This window comes from Lissotriton vulgaris, chromosome 1_1 (genome assembly GCF_964263255.1).
Source record: "Lissotriton vulgaris chromosome 1_1, aLisVul1.2, whole genome shotgun sequence".
Taxonomy (NCBI): Eukaryota; Metazoa; Chordata; class Amphibia; order Caudata; family Salamandridae; genus Lissotriton; species Lissotriton vulgaris.
The window spans coordinates 1154217842-1154232262 of NC_141685.1; the positions used below are offsets into that span (position 1 = coordinate 1154217842).

The window sequence follows — 14421 nt, forward strand, 5'->3', positions numbered from 1 at the left end:
GTGCTGTGGCGTGGAGTGGTGCTGTGGCGTTGTGGGGTGCTGTGGCATTGAGTGGTGCTGTGGCATTGAGTGGTGCTGTGGCATTAAGTGGTGTTGTGGAATTGATTGGTGAAGTGGCATTGAGGGGTGGCATTGAGGGGTGGAGTTGGAGGGTGGCGTTGGAGGGTGGCGTTGGAGGGTGGCGTTGGAGGGTGGCGTTGGAATGTGGAGTTGGAATGTGGAGTTGGAGGGTGGAGTTGGAGGGTGGAGTTGGAGGGTGGAGTTGGAGGGTGGAGTTGGAGGGTGGAGTTGGAAGGTGGAGTTGGAGGGTGGAGTTGGAGGGTGGGGCTGGAGTTGTAGGGTGGAGATGTAGGTGTGTGAGGGTGAGGGGGTGAGGTGTGAGGGTGAGTGAGGATGTGAGGGTGTGTGTGGGTGATAGGGTGAGGTGAGGGGGTGAGAGGGTGTGTGATGGTGTGTGAGGGTAAGTGAGGGTGTGTGAGGGTAAGTGAGGGAGTGTGAGGGTAAGTGAGGGTAAGTGAGGGGGTGTGAGGGTAAGTGAGGGGGTGTGAGGGTAAGTGAGGGGGTGTGAGGGTAAGTGAGGGGGTGTGAGGGTGAGGGGGTGTGAGGGTGAGGGGGTGTGAGGGTGAGGGGGTGTGAGGTTGAGGGGGTGTGAGGTTGAGGGGGTGTGAGGTTGAGGGGGTGTGAGGTTGAGGGGGTGTGAGAGTGGGATGTGTGAGGGTGGGTGAGGGTGTTTGAGGGTGGGTGAGGGTTGTTCACAGATGAGACGAGTAGGGTGAAAAACTGAGCCATTGCTGGGACTTTTCTGGTAAAATACTTGATGAGAACCCAGGCCAGTATAATGCAGTCTTCTGCGTGCAAGTCTGGGAAGTCATGGTGTATTCGGCAGTGGTGCAAGTATGGTGAAAAACGGAGCAATTGCTGGGACTTTTCTCTCGTAACTAAAAATAAAAAAAAAAAAGCTCTCAGCATTGCTGTGGCGGGGGGGGGGAGGCGGGGGAGCTGCAGCCTTTGAAGACTGATGCCTAGGGCTAGGCAGACAAATGGTGGTGCGCGATATGCACGGTGAGGGGGGATACCAGACACTAACCACTGAAATCTGCAAGACTAGTGTTTGGTTTAAAGAGTCAAGTGGGGTGGTGGGTTGGGAATTGCAGTGCTGCCTCCCGCCCATGTTGTGACTGATTGCTTTAGCAGTAAGGATGCAATCTACTGTACTTCTGGGCAATGTGGTTCCCATGTTAATGATCCATTAGAAGGCAAACTGGTTATAAATGCATAACCTAGGGTCCTGGGTGCACTCGTGAGGTGTGCATATGTGCTGGCAGAATTGTGGTGCGTCAGTAAAACCTTTTTGTGAATCTGAGGTCTTGGCGCAGTGAAGATTTTTGGTGGCATAACGCAGCTACAGGAGCAAGGTCATCTATAGATTAAAACACCCCTGAATGTCTCACAGTGCATGCGAATTAGAGGAGACTCTCCTCTCTGCCTGTGGCCCCAAAAATTCTAGAACCGCCTCTGCACCGGTGCGCAAATCAGTCTTGGGCCACGTAAAAACGACAATCCAGCCCAGACAGAACTAAAACACAAGCAAACCCCTTGACAGCAAACAAGTGATTGAAAGATAGTTTGAATTATTCTGCACCACTGAGTACTATTCTGGGTGCATTCACACTGCAGTGCTGGAATCAACCTTTTGTACTATTGTTTGCGCACGGCACTCTCGAGGCAAACACTTCCACTTTCAATCTGTAGGAGAGCACTTGAGCAGTCACGTCCTCACCTCCCGCCCCACTCCCTCCTGCTACGTCCCCACAAGGGAGGCAAGCGCTTGTCATGACTCGCAGCATGGCGGGAATTAGCTGTACTCTACTCTTTGCATGAAATCTAATTTATTGGCACTTTCCTTGAGTGCGTCATTTTCTGCTGCCATAGGAACACCTGCACTCTCTCAATAATACATTAATTAACTCAGAGGCAGAACATTGATTCCTCTATTGCGAACCATATAGATTCAGCAATCCATCTATTCGACGCACAGTTTCCTTAAAATATCTTCCGTGGTGGTCTGTGGAGTCAGGCCGGCAGTTGGAGCTGTTCTATGCTGCCTTCGAGCAGAAAAGCGCCAGCTGCAAGATAATATCTCATTTACTCTGGAAGAAATTGACATATTTCATTGAGTTTTTATGGTGATTTATTTTTGTGCTTCGCAGTTAATGTCGTAAGCGAGCGCCACTACAGACCAAAAGTGCCTGGGGGAGCTGCTGCTTCGGGAGCCCAGTCCTTCATTTCACGCCGAGTTGAAACACACGTCATTTTTTTCCAAATTTGTGTAAGCGTGTTCCTTATTTATGCGGCTGTGGGAGAGCCTGTTGGAAAGGGGATTTTAAACGGATCAGGGGTTTACATGTGTTGGATTGGACCGCGGTTATTTTGTGATGGGCGATGAAATACGAGTTTTGTTGCATGACCCAAATATAAGCTGTTTTTTCGGGTAACCCTTCAGGGAGCAGCGGGAGAGAAACACTCAGCCCTCCGGGGTTATATTAAGTGATGATTTCTAGTAAATGTCCAGAGAAGTTAGTGAGACTCCGCCGGGTGCTCTAAGGCAACACTATATGCCTAAGATATCCCTGAAAGCGCTTTCATCCATCCCCACGTCAAATCTCGGGAAGTGAAAACAATGGAGGAAGGGTGACGAGACGCATGGGGAGCAGCAGCCTTTGATGTGCCGGCTGGCCATGCAGTGAATAATTAGGGGAGGAGAGATGCTGGCCTGAGGCAGAGCGCACCATATGGAGAGGGAGGGGGGTGGGACGAGTGCAGGAGAAATGCTGCTGGCATGGGGAAGGCTCGGGCAAGCTCGTGCATGAGGAGCTTGTCACGTGATTCTATTCTTGTGAACTGTTTCAAATCCGCCTGTTAGGAATTTTCTAGTTTAGCAGTAATAGGTTCGAGTAAACTCGACCTAAAAACCTGTGGATCCCCATCACACAAGAAAAGCTGGTACAACGCACGTTACTTAAGTATTCAATAAGCAAAGTCAGAGACTTATTCACCGAAGGCCATGTTTTTTCCAGCACAAACAAGGGCAGATTCAGTGAGGCGACATTTATGGACCACTTTATTCTCAACCGAGTCCGCAGTGCACTTCGGGCAGAGATGGCTGAGTTCCCCCTGGAGCCTGCACCATTTAGCCCGCTAACCATGGTAATTACAACAACAGGGGTCGAACACCTAATTTTAAAAATGTATTGTGAGTGTATGGCATTAGTTCCCAGTAGAGACAGCAGGATCCAGGAGGCTTGGAAGCGCGATCTAGGACATTTTATTGCATTTTAAATATTTGTGGAGGGTTTATTTGTCCCCGGAAAGAATACACAGCATTTATCCAGATAGACAGCACCCCTGGCGCAAATGCGGCGCCCCACATGCTGATGTGTGCACCTTGTATGGAATTGCGCTAGGATGAGGGCCTATTGGCGTTTGGTATGCAAAAAAATAACTAAAATGATATGATGTAGAGGTATCACCCACACCCGAGGAACTCCTGGGCTATGTGATTGGTTTTCCCAAGGCCACACGTAAAATCACCACCATAGCTTTCTTGCTTGCAAAGAAGGAGATAGCTCTAAAATGGGGATGTAGGTCCTCTCCCACAATCAAAACTTGGCTCCAGAGTTTAACAAATTGCAACCCAGCCTGTAGCGTCCCGCCCAAGGGATATTTGGGGACCCTTCAAGGATTATGTAAAGGAGTTGAGCGCTCCCCCCACCTCACAACAACTAGACGGCAATGTTCCCACAGATGTGGGATAAATACACATATGTGTAGTAAAAATATGATGTACATGTCAAATTCATACTGCTGCCTTGGAGAGTGTCAGGGTTTGGTATGGATGTAAGATTGGCCAGGATAATTTTTTAAATGTCTAATAATTAACAGTGTTTTGGAGATATTTTGTCAAATATATAGGTTGGTTGGATTGAGGACAGGATTTTTCTATGTACAAGCACTATGTTTACACACCACTGCTATAACATTATACATTGCTAAATTAAAGTGAGTAACATGTATGGAATGCAATGTTTATGGAAATGATAAATATAGATTTAAAAAAAAAAGAAGATCGAAAGTCATCAACTGAGAGAACAATGGGCCAAGCAGTCCTACGCACCCTTTTTCAATACAATAGGTCTGATTATCTGAGATAAGATACTGCTTTGTTAATCATAATACAAGCATGTGAATCTATGTCAGATCTACTGCTGCAGAAGAAAAAAATACTTACCTTTAACTACAATTCTGCAGCACTGGTATCTTTCATACATTAACATGTACCTAACTTGTATGTTAATGAGGCTAATACACATCTGCTAACAAGATTTGAAAATATGACAGTTGGAGCCCCTCAGGAGGGATAGAAGCTGGAGCCTTTCGTCCAGATTGGCCAGAGATTTTATTATATAATGAGGTGGATGGCCAAGAGTTGGCCTACTTGTGTTTGCCATCATTTTCAATGTTGATTGCTGTATTGGTATACTGCTGTACTAAAATTGATTACCAGGGGTTCCTAGTCTGATGGCGGGAGAGAATTCAAGCAGGTGAATCTATAAAAGATTCCAATGCTGCAGAACTTTGGTTACAGGTAAGTAACTTTTTCATCAACAACATTTTAAAATTGCTGCACTGCCAAAAGACTTGATCAAACAGGTCAGAGGAAAGATGTTAACATTAACATCTAGTCTAGGGTGACCCCCACAAGATGATATATACTTTGGGGACCGAAAAGCAACAAGCGCAATAGATTGGGATCAATTCAATAGGAAAGAGATACAATTTGCCACAGAGACCTTGATACGAATCAGACAAAGTCTAACTAAAAGAACAGATTGGTTGAACGTATCAAAAGATGCGAATAAATCCAGCAAAATAAGTGCAGCCTTGGTCACAATGCATTGTCAATTTATTAAGGGCTTCTAAATAGTTATAAAGTTGTGAGGTGAAAACTTGTTCTGCAAGACTTCCCACACAGGGCACCAAAGTACTGGGTAAGTACTGGTCAAATTGTCTTTTTTAAACAAATGGGTAGCAGCACTACCATCTTCCTTTCTAATAGAACCCTTCCTGATTAAAGAGAGGCTGATAATCATGCTGATTAGAGAACCACTGACTGAAACAATTGTATTGAATGAAAGAGAATGGACAGGCCATCAGAGGAAACAGATTTAACAAGTTTAAACAATGTAGTGATCTCCTCCATATGAGTGGGGACAAAAGTCTCTCAAGCACAAGAGTGAACTGCCACAGAAGAATGACCCGAATATAGAAAGAAACCAAGTGAGAACTCGATTTTATAGTGGATTATTTGCATTTTTTTCACAAATCATGGACGGTTAATCCAAACATTTTGAGAAGATTGGACGACAAATGTCAAAAACAGAGGCTTGCAAAAGATGTTTAAGATTTTGAAAATTGATTTGATGGGCTTATCCAAATTAAGAAAGTGCTTATAAAGAAATTCAGATTTGGCCATTCGGAGTTGTATTTTGTAAATAAGTAAATGGTATTTATATGCCAATAAGTCAACTTCAGAATAGGAAATTTCCCTCTTATGCTCTTTGCCAGAAAATAAATCTGCAATACCTCAAGCAGTCGAAGAGCCACCTATTGGAAGCTTTGTTTCTGGGTCGTTTCGTGAGTTGAAATGCAAGTTCTTGCCACAGGTCCTGGATGTTGCATGGTCAGGGAAGGTCTACTTAGGCCCATGATAAATTAGCATGATGACAAGGCCAAAAATAAAAGTCAGAATACCTGTTTCAAATGCAGTCATACACTCAGGCTAGTGGAATGCACCAGTTTACCATGCAGGTGACGTACCTGTCTCAACAGTGGACTTGTGAAATATGTGTTAAGTTATAGTGCACTGTTACAATCTGCTTTGTTTCTGCTGCTGCACACTTCATTTTGTGTCTGTTACGTACTTAGAACTACTTCAATGATTTAACTATCTGTATGAAATCTACTAAATTACAAATACTCAGTTGAGAGGTGTGTTGGCTCAAAGTGGGCACATTCCTGTGTCTTACCAAGCTTTCTGGAAGCAGAAGAAAGGGGGGTGTCTTCAGGCAGTGGCAGAGAGCCAGATGCTAGCATTTGGGCGCCGGAGGTGCTGCCCCCACGGCCTTTCTGGGTGTTGCGGTGGTCTTGGGGTGCCACTCGTGTGGAGTGATGGTGCAACGGTAGGTGGACACTCTGTAGCTTCAGGTCCAAGTCAGCTTTCCTGTCACCGATCTCTCCTGCAAAGACAATAATAACAGGATATTAAGGCCAGCATAGGGGAACATACTAAGAATGGAAACAAAAGAGACAAGAAGAGGTCAGAGGAATAGAGCAGCAAGAGGCAGGGTGCAGTCAGAAATCTTTTACTCTCAATCACATTTAGTAATGGGGAGAGGAGAAAATGTTTCTAAATATAGAAAATGCATTTTAGCCAAAAGTGCTTCTACAGATCTGTAGACTAAGATTAATTTGTAGAGTGTATCTGCAGGTTCATACGCTTGGAAGGATTATACTTGGAGGTAGACCAGGAGAAGAGTCACAACAGGATGAATTTTCCTGCTGGAGGACCAATAATGATGCAGAGTGGGTCTTACAATTCACACTTGGAGGAGTTCCCAAGGACTCAATGTTCAAGTGATCTGAAACACGTGCATTAAAAACCTGCTCAGACCCAGTGGAACAATGATTTGTGCTAAATGCGTGGTTCAAAAGCACACACTCTCACATATACAGCAGTGGTCCTGCTTGTGTACCGGGGGTTAGCCTTCACCCTCTTTGGGAATGGATTCTGCTTAGTGAGATCAAGGTTGAACTTAAGCTATAACATGCTGCCCAATGATATGCTGCTATTCCTGCTGAATCTCAAGGTAAAAAGGACCAGTTAGTCATTTTGAAGTCTTTGCATTCCGAGTGGCACACGCCAAGCTCGGGACACATGAACTCAGCAGTGCTGTGCGAAAACAGCCACAAATGCAAATTCACTCATGGCAGGGCGAGGGGGGAAATGGAGGAAAAGTTCCACAGGGCTCTTTTGCCACAGAACCAGAAAGAGGAAAGGGACAATGCTTGGCTACTGCAGTAGGCATATAATACCAGCGGGTCCGCCCCATTACAATGCAGAAAGGCTCACATGATCGGGCAACACAAGCGAGATCATGATGGGGTTTAAGCCAGTCAGTGGCTCTGTTTCATGGCAGAACGAACAAGAAACAACAGTGAGATCCGAAGTGGTTGGTGGCTCAAGATGACTATGAAACTTTACTTTATTATTCTTTATTTCGGTAAAATGTTTCACCATAAAAGACATAATAACATTCCATAAAAACAATTGAAATATTTAAAATTTAGCAAATACATTCAGTCCATTAAGAAAAATTTCATCACATTATTATGTATTTTAATCGCTAAACGGCCTTGATACATTTTCTCCTCAGAGACCACACGACACCTAGGTACTTAGCTACTGTGAATACAATATGGTTCGACAGGTCTGTTTTAAGGACTCTAAAAGCGGCCAGACACTCAGCAAATCTCAGGTTTCTGCATAAAGGGATAATCCATTTCTTACGTATTGCATGATATACTGGGCAAAACAAGATTATATGGAGCTCAGACTCATCAGCCAGTTTACATGCTGGACATACGCTATTTGCATGTTCACTCCACTTGCTTGTAAATACACGGAGTGGGAGAGACCCATGTCTCCATTGTAAGTAAAGTTTCCTAAGCAAGGAGGGGTATAGGTTGTCTAACACTGGCTCAAAGATATAAATGTCCTTAATCCGTAGAAATGTCTCTGTTAGTGGCCCATTATTTTGGTGACGGTGCAATGCCAATAATTTGCTATCGTGATATACCTTTACCAGTAGCTTTTTGGGAAAAAGTGGGCAGGTGGATAGAGGATCGGACCACAGTTTCAGAAGACCCAGACCCTCCAGTTCAGTTTTAATAAATTTCAGCCATTTGATTTCCCCCGCATTAGGCATTGCAAGCACCTCCTGAAGACCTTGTCTATAGCTCATCAGTTCCGGGACTGACCATAACCTACGCCAATATGCTAGCGGTCGAAAAGCCAGTTCTTCGTCAAGAGGTCGCATCCCAAGATCCATCCTTAGGGGGACAAGGGGGGTACTGGGGGGAAGGGCTACAATCCTCCGAATAAACTTGTTCTCCTCTTTCTGCAAATCCTGAGAGGCTGCATGGCCCCAGAGCTCACACCCGTACATGGCAGCCCCCCTTGCCTGTGCCCTATAGATCTGCAGAGGTGGGCCAACGGGCCGGATAGATGACTTGTTATTACACAGGAGCTTCATAATGCCGCCCGAGTACTGAGTCAATTTGAGGAGTGCTTTCTCTTGATGGGTACACCAGGTCATTCTCTCATTTAGGATAACTCCTAGGTACTCAAAGGTTCTCACCCTTTCCAGCCTGCTTTGACCAATATTAGGGGTGAAGCGGAATTTTGGGGGGGGGTTAAACACCATAAATTTGGTCTTTAAGGTGTTAATTTCTAGACCGTGTTCCCCACAAAAACGCACAAAACCATCGAGTACTCGCTGGATACCCATCATAGACTTTGATAGCAGTAAAGTATCGTCGGCGAACATGATCGCCGGTACTCGGGATCCTGCTAGCTTGGGAGCATCGGAGTTGTCCACCCCATTGAGGTAAGGGATAACCCCGTTGACGTAGAGGCAGAACAGGGTTGGTGCAAGCACACAACCCTGCCTTACCCCCCTGTCAACGGGGAACCTATTCGACAGGGCACCCTCCTTGCCACACCTTACCTGTGCAAAGTTGGCAGTGTGGAGATGGATGATCATCTCCAACAGGCCCTTAGGGACCCCCAGTTTGGCCAATACCTCCCAAAGTTTTTTACGGGGGACCAGGTCGAAGGCCGCCCCCAGGTCCACAAATACAGTGTAGAGGCTGCCACCCCCCAACTGTACCATTTTCCAGTAAATGAGGGCAAGCCGGAAGACCTGATCCATCGTTGAAACCTTCTCTCTGAAGCCCGCTTGAAGGGGACTCAGTATGTCGTGTTCCATCATCCATTCCGACAGACGATCCAACAAGAGCCTGGCGATTAGCTTTTGTGAAACGTCTATCAGGCTTATTGGCCTATAATTGACCGGGAGCAGAGGAGAGCCCTTTTTAAAAATGGGGACTATCTCTGCCCCCAGCCAAGTGGGGGGGATCGTCATGCCATTCAGAATAGCATTGAACAACACTCTACGGTACGGGGCCCAGATTTTAACTTCGTGTTTGTATAGATCACCTGGAAGCCTATCGAGGCCTGGTGCCTTTTCAGGCGCCAGCCCCGTGATCGCCATAGTAACTTCTTCCAGGGTGAATCCATCCATGGGTACTGCACTTTCGGTATGTTGAACCATTGTGTGTTCTAGTGGAGTCCCTGGTTGATCCGGGTTGTGTGGTCTATACAAATTTTTAAAGTGCTCCTCCCAAGCGGCGGGTGCTATATTTGCTTCAACTGCGGCTAGGGGTTCAGCTGATCCGTGCTTAACAATTTGCCAGAATTTTCGACTGTCACCAGTTGTGAGTGCGGCTGTCATATCGGACCAGTTTTCCTCATCCCACTCTATTTTAGCAATGTGTAAGGTGGACTTATAGGCAAGCCGTTTTTCCCTGATCTTACTTGGACTTTCCCTTATTTTAAGTGACTCTAGTAGGGCAGCCTTTGCTTTCCTGCAGGAAGCGTTGAACCACGAGGCTCTTTTCTTCTTAGGTTTCTTCGTCCTGGACACCGGGTTCAATACTTCTACCAGGTTAGTGCATAGCTCCGAGTGGATAGCCCCAAAGACGGAAAAGTCAACAGGGTTGGTTTGGGTGATATTGGGTAACTCGGCTTCTTCTAGAGCAAGAGGTTCAGCAGCAGTGACCAACTGCGGGTAAGAACCTGAACTTTTTCTAACGCATTGACCACTGCTACATACAACCTTTGGATGTTATTTGGGTTCTCTAGGAGTTTCAGCCATTTAATTCTAAGTCTACAGCTTTTCAAGACCAAGGCAGCCGGGGGTACTAAGTTTTCTTCTACCCTACCCATAGACAGTCCCTGGACCACGAATCTCAGTGAAAGAGCATTATGGTCACTGTCATTCCTATAGACTATCCTAAAATCCTGCACTTTATCCCAGTCCTTCGTCGAGACCATGATATAGTCTATTCGTGACTCGTAACCTGGTCTGTTGAAGGTGTATTTTGGTGGGATATCTCCTTCGGTTCGACCATTGCATGCCCTCAGCGAATGGCAGAGCGTTAGAGAGGTTATTTGGGTGGCGATTGGTGACCAAGCCTTTATGGGCGGAGCCACCAAGGTGGGGATCCCCCAGAGATCGTCCTTATCACTCGTAACACCCACTAGATGGTCCGGGAGAGGCTCATATTGGGTATTGAAATCTCCCCCCACTATAAGTGTAGAGCATAGGCTGGCGGAATCGAGGAACAGTGCTAGATCCTCAATAGTTCTCGAGGTACCTGCTATCCCTACCGCTCTTGAATATACATTAATGAATGCTATGCTTGGACCGCGTGCCCATTCCAACACAACGCACTGGAAGTCAGCTGAGTTGGTTTCGCGAAGTGTTGCCCTACATCCAAGATGAGAAGCCACCCAGATCAAAAGGCCCCCAAATGGGCGTCCCTTCCCGGCCCAGTTTGCCAGGATTTCAAAGGAAGCATATCCAGTGTGGGACTGTTTTCCCCTGGCCCATGTTTCTTGGAACAGGCATATGTCGTATCCTTCTATTAGTTTCTCCCACTCAGGGGAGTCAATTTTATTGGCCAACCCTGCGATGTTCCAGGAAAGTATGGAGAGTAGGCCTGGAGTCACGGACTTATCAGTGTCGTTAGTTACCAAAAAAGCCCCACTTGCCCTTGGATGGCCATGTAAATAGTAAGGCGTGCCTTCCTTTATTGATGAAGTTATTTCAGACATTACCTCTACAGGGGGATTATCCTTGTTGCTTAGGTCTAATTTAGCTTTGTCTGTGTAAATGTTATTATCGTTAAATGACTTAATGATTGAAGTTGTTGGAGTATTTGTAATGCCTACGGAATGTTCAAAAGCAAGGCCATCTTCGTGCCTATTCTCATCTGCAGTTTGATTACAATCTCCAGATCGAGGGTGGACAGAGCAGCTAGGTAGATCTGCTAATGGCAGTGTGTTTATAAGCCTGTAAGAGAGTCAGTCTACTTCCTCGAGGCACCCAAATCTGTTGTAGACAGGGGCTCCTGTCCACCCACTATGTGTATTTGGCCAGTGATTGTAAATCCCACCCTGCACACCTTTCCTCTCCGGGATCCAGCTCCAATTCCCTCCTGTGTTGTAGTGTGAACGTGGAGGGTAAAAGTAGGTTAGGGGTCTGGATGCTATAGGTGAAATCGCACTATTGTAATTCCAGGAGTGAATATGTTGTGCAGTATTAGGATTTTCGAATGAAACAATTACACAATCGCCATCAATAGACCTATGCGAAGTGCCTATCCAGGGTACCCGACGCACCATGAGGATTTTACTTCTCAGGTGGTTGGGTATTGGCCTGTTGACGTTAAGCCAGTGTATTACTTTGTTTTTTAATGACCCATAGTCTACCTGCTGATGAAATGACAGTTCCGGCACCCCTGTTAGCACAACTACATATGGTCTAACATCAGGGGGAAGATCCACATAACCCCTATAGTGATTTGCATTGGGTTTTGCTCTCTGTGTAGTAGGGTGGGGGTGATTTTGCTCGCTGGACATGACGGTCGTGGCCGTCGTAGCAAGAGCAGGAGGGACCACCTGCTGGTTTACGTCTACCACTACCCTTTTAACAGAAATGTCTGTGACACCCTTATGCCGAGGTTTTGGGATAGGTTTGGCTTTCAAGGCTTCTGAGGGGGTGGGAACAAGTAGTGGTGTGGCGGCAGATAGTGATGGTGGTGGATTATTAGTGATGGCCGATGGAGAAGTTAATTTATTATTATCAGTTATACTAAGGGTGGCTAAATTTAGGATACTTTTTTCAATCTCTAGCAACTGGGTTTCTATTCGTATTAATCTAGCTTCAACGGGGGTTAAAAGTTTTTTTAATGTTCCCCACACAATTGTCAGGAATTCCACATCCTTCCCTTTTATAGTACAGAGTGGAACCCCGCCATCCTCGCTTTCAATTACAAGATTATCTGGGTCACTTTCACCCTCCAAATTTGCAGGGCTAAATTCTATTTCTGGATTAGAAGGGGGTTCAGGCGGTATCTGGGGCAATGCTTGAGTGGGTAATTGGGCCTTGGCTACCTTGGCCTTTTTCCTTGAATAAGCAGAGGTATGGTTGCGTTTTCTTTTGTGGTTTGGGCCCTTTTGTGGGGTGTGAGAAATCCCCCCAGTATTTTCCTTGGATTTGGCACTAAGCACCTTCTTCAAAGACGCCCCCTCACATGTTGTATTAGACCCAGCCTCCCCGCTTACTAAGCACTTTTGAATGGCGGGGTTTGCTTGTATGGATTCCGCCTTAGGTGTATGTGACATAGGTGCTGGTGGCTGGTGGATGTCGGCCTGTGTCACAATCAATGTGGGAATTGGTCCAGTTGTACGGTCGGGTGATTTAACAAAGGCAGAGTGCCCTAGGGAGGATTTTTTAGCCATGGCCAGTTCCTGGGATAGCCTTCTCGCTGCATCTAGTTCAAAGGAGACCCTGCGCTGCATTTTATCAATCTCCATGTCTATGACAATATTGGTCCTGCAAATGAAATCGTCTAAGGTTCCATTTTTCAACTTACCCTTCGCTGCCCTACTCTTATACTCGCGAGTTGACATAATGCTTGCTCTAGGGCGGGCTCTCAATCAGTGTAGTTAACGGGCAATGTTGGGACCAAGAGATGTGGCCCAGTCCAGTCTCCAACAGTCTCTAACGGCCTCAAACGGCCCGCTCTTTGCCCGGTCTTCGCCCCGTGCTGCGTCCCGTGCTGCGGGAGATTAGAGCTTAGATGTAGGGGACGTAATGGGCGGTGGGCGGGACAGCAGGGAGAGCGGACCGGAAGCTGGCTGTCGGTCACGCAGGGACTCCTGGGTAATGGAGTCCCTGCAACGCTCGCAGCCCCGCTGTGTGCCACAGCCCGGTTCCGCCGTTCCTCTCCTCCCTTCCGGCGTGAAGCACCTCTGACACGGAGGCGATGCGGCACCCGCGAAGCGGGTGCGGCGAGGTCCAAGGGCCGGTGGCAGAAGCAGGGCAGTTCTCTTCCTGGCGATAGTTGCTGGCAGGTAGGGTCTTGGTGCAGTAGTAGACTATGAAACAGCGTGATGGTGTTTGCATGGAGCATGATGGCAAGGGTGAAAAATCAGTAGATGAGCAGGCTAATGGAAGTAGAATTGAGGTTTTGCCGGATAAGTTGGTCTGGGGAAATAGTACCCAGGTTAGGGCAACTGCAGGAATGCAAAGCCAGGGTGATGGCAGAGGAGAAAGTGCTATGTGGCCAGCAAGGGAGAGGATAGTGAGGCCGCAAGCTCGTAGAAGGAACAAGGATTCTTACCCTGCAAGGCAGCCCAGGAAATGGAATGGCGAGTGGACAGCGTAATAGTAGCAGAGCCACAGCACCAGAAGCAAGGTTAAGCAGTGTTGATGGTTGTGAGGTTGGAGTAAAGACTCCATGTCTGCAAAAAACATCAATGGCAGCAGGCCGAGTGTGGGATGTCGATGTGACAGATGTAGGGTAGTGGATCAGAGAAGGCAAGGGCAAGTGGCTGAACCATTATGGTGATTGATGGGAGGGGGATCCAGGTAGTGGAAATGGTAGAAGCGAGTGGCAATAGGAAATGGTACAGGGATGTCAGATGGGATAGACAAGCACGCAGACATGAGGTCATAGGTTGTAAACCATGATAGACAGCTGCATCTAAACTTTCACAAAATCAGCGTGGCAGGTCCAAGTGGCAAACACTTGAATCAGTGTCATGCTTCAATAAAATTTATTATGGCTTGGGGAAAACTGCTGCTCGTGGAATCAAAACCACAGTGCTAGTCACTTTTCCCAGTAGCAGTTGTTTAAGATTATACATGCATCACACCATTGCATGGATCTGGATCTGAGTCAGACCATTAGAGTTGCAGAAAATAAGAAACCACGCAGGATGAAAGCACAAACCTTGGTAGGAGAAGCCAAGCCAGATCATAAAAGAACTTAGTTGCCAGTAATAAAGAAGTGTGTCCTTTTAAAAAACAAGACTGATCTGACTGACGCAGACTACAAGTGGCTTAAGTACAAAGATAAATAACGGCATGCGTACTGTGGACATCATGACAATTTAGAGACATTTAACCAACATCATTTTTTTCTGTCAATTATAGCCGACATGAAGTGTTC

At 46.5% G+C, this 14421-nt stretch overlaps 1 protein-coding gene across 3 annotated transcripts in view; it reads right to left on the minus strand.

Annotated features, from left to right (window-relative positions):
- The window catches only part of SPATS2 (spermatogenesis associated serine rich 2), a 433271-nt gene that overhangs the window by 231643 nt on the left and 187207 nt on the right, over positions 1 to 14421 (minus strand). For all 3 annotated transcript variants that reach the window (XM_086964068.1, XM_086964076.1, XM_086964057.1), the window contains one exon: positions 6087 to 6296. In XM_086964068.1, the coding sequence (XP_086820194.1) occupies positions 6087 to 6296 (210 nt within the window). The remainder of the gene's footprint in view (positions 1 to 6086; positions 6297 to 14421) is intronic.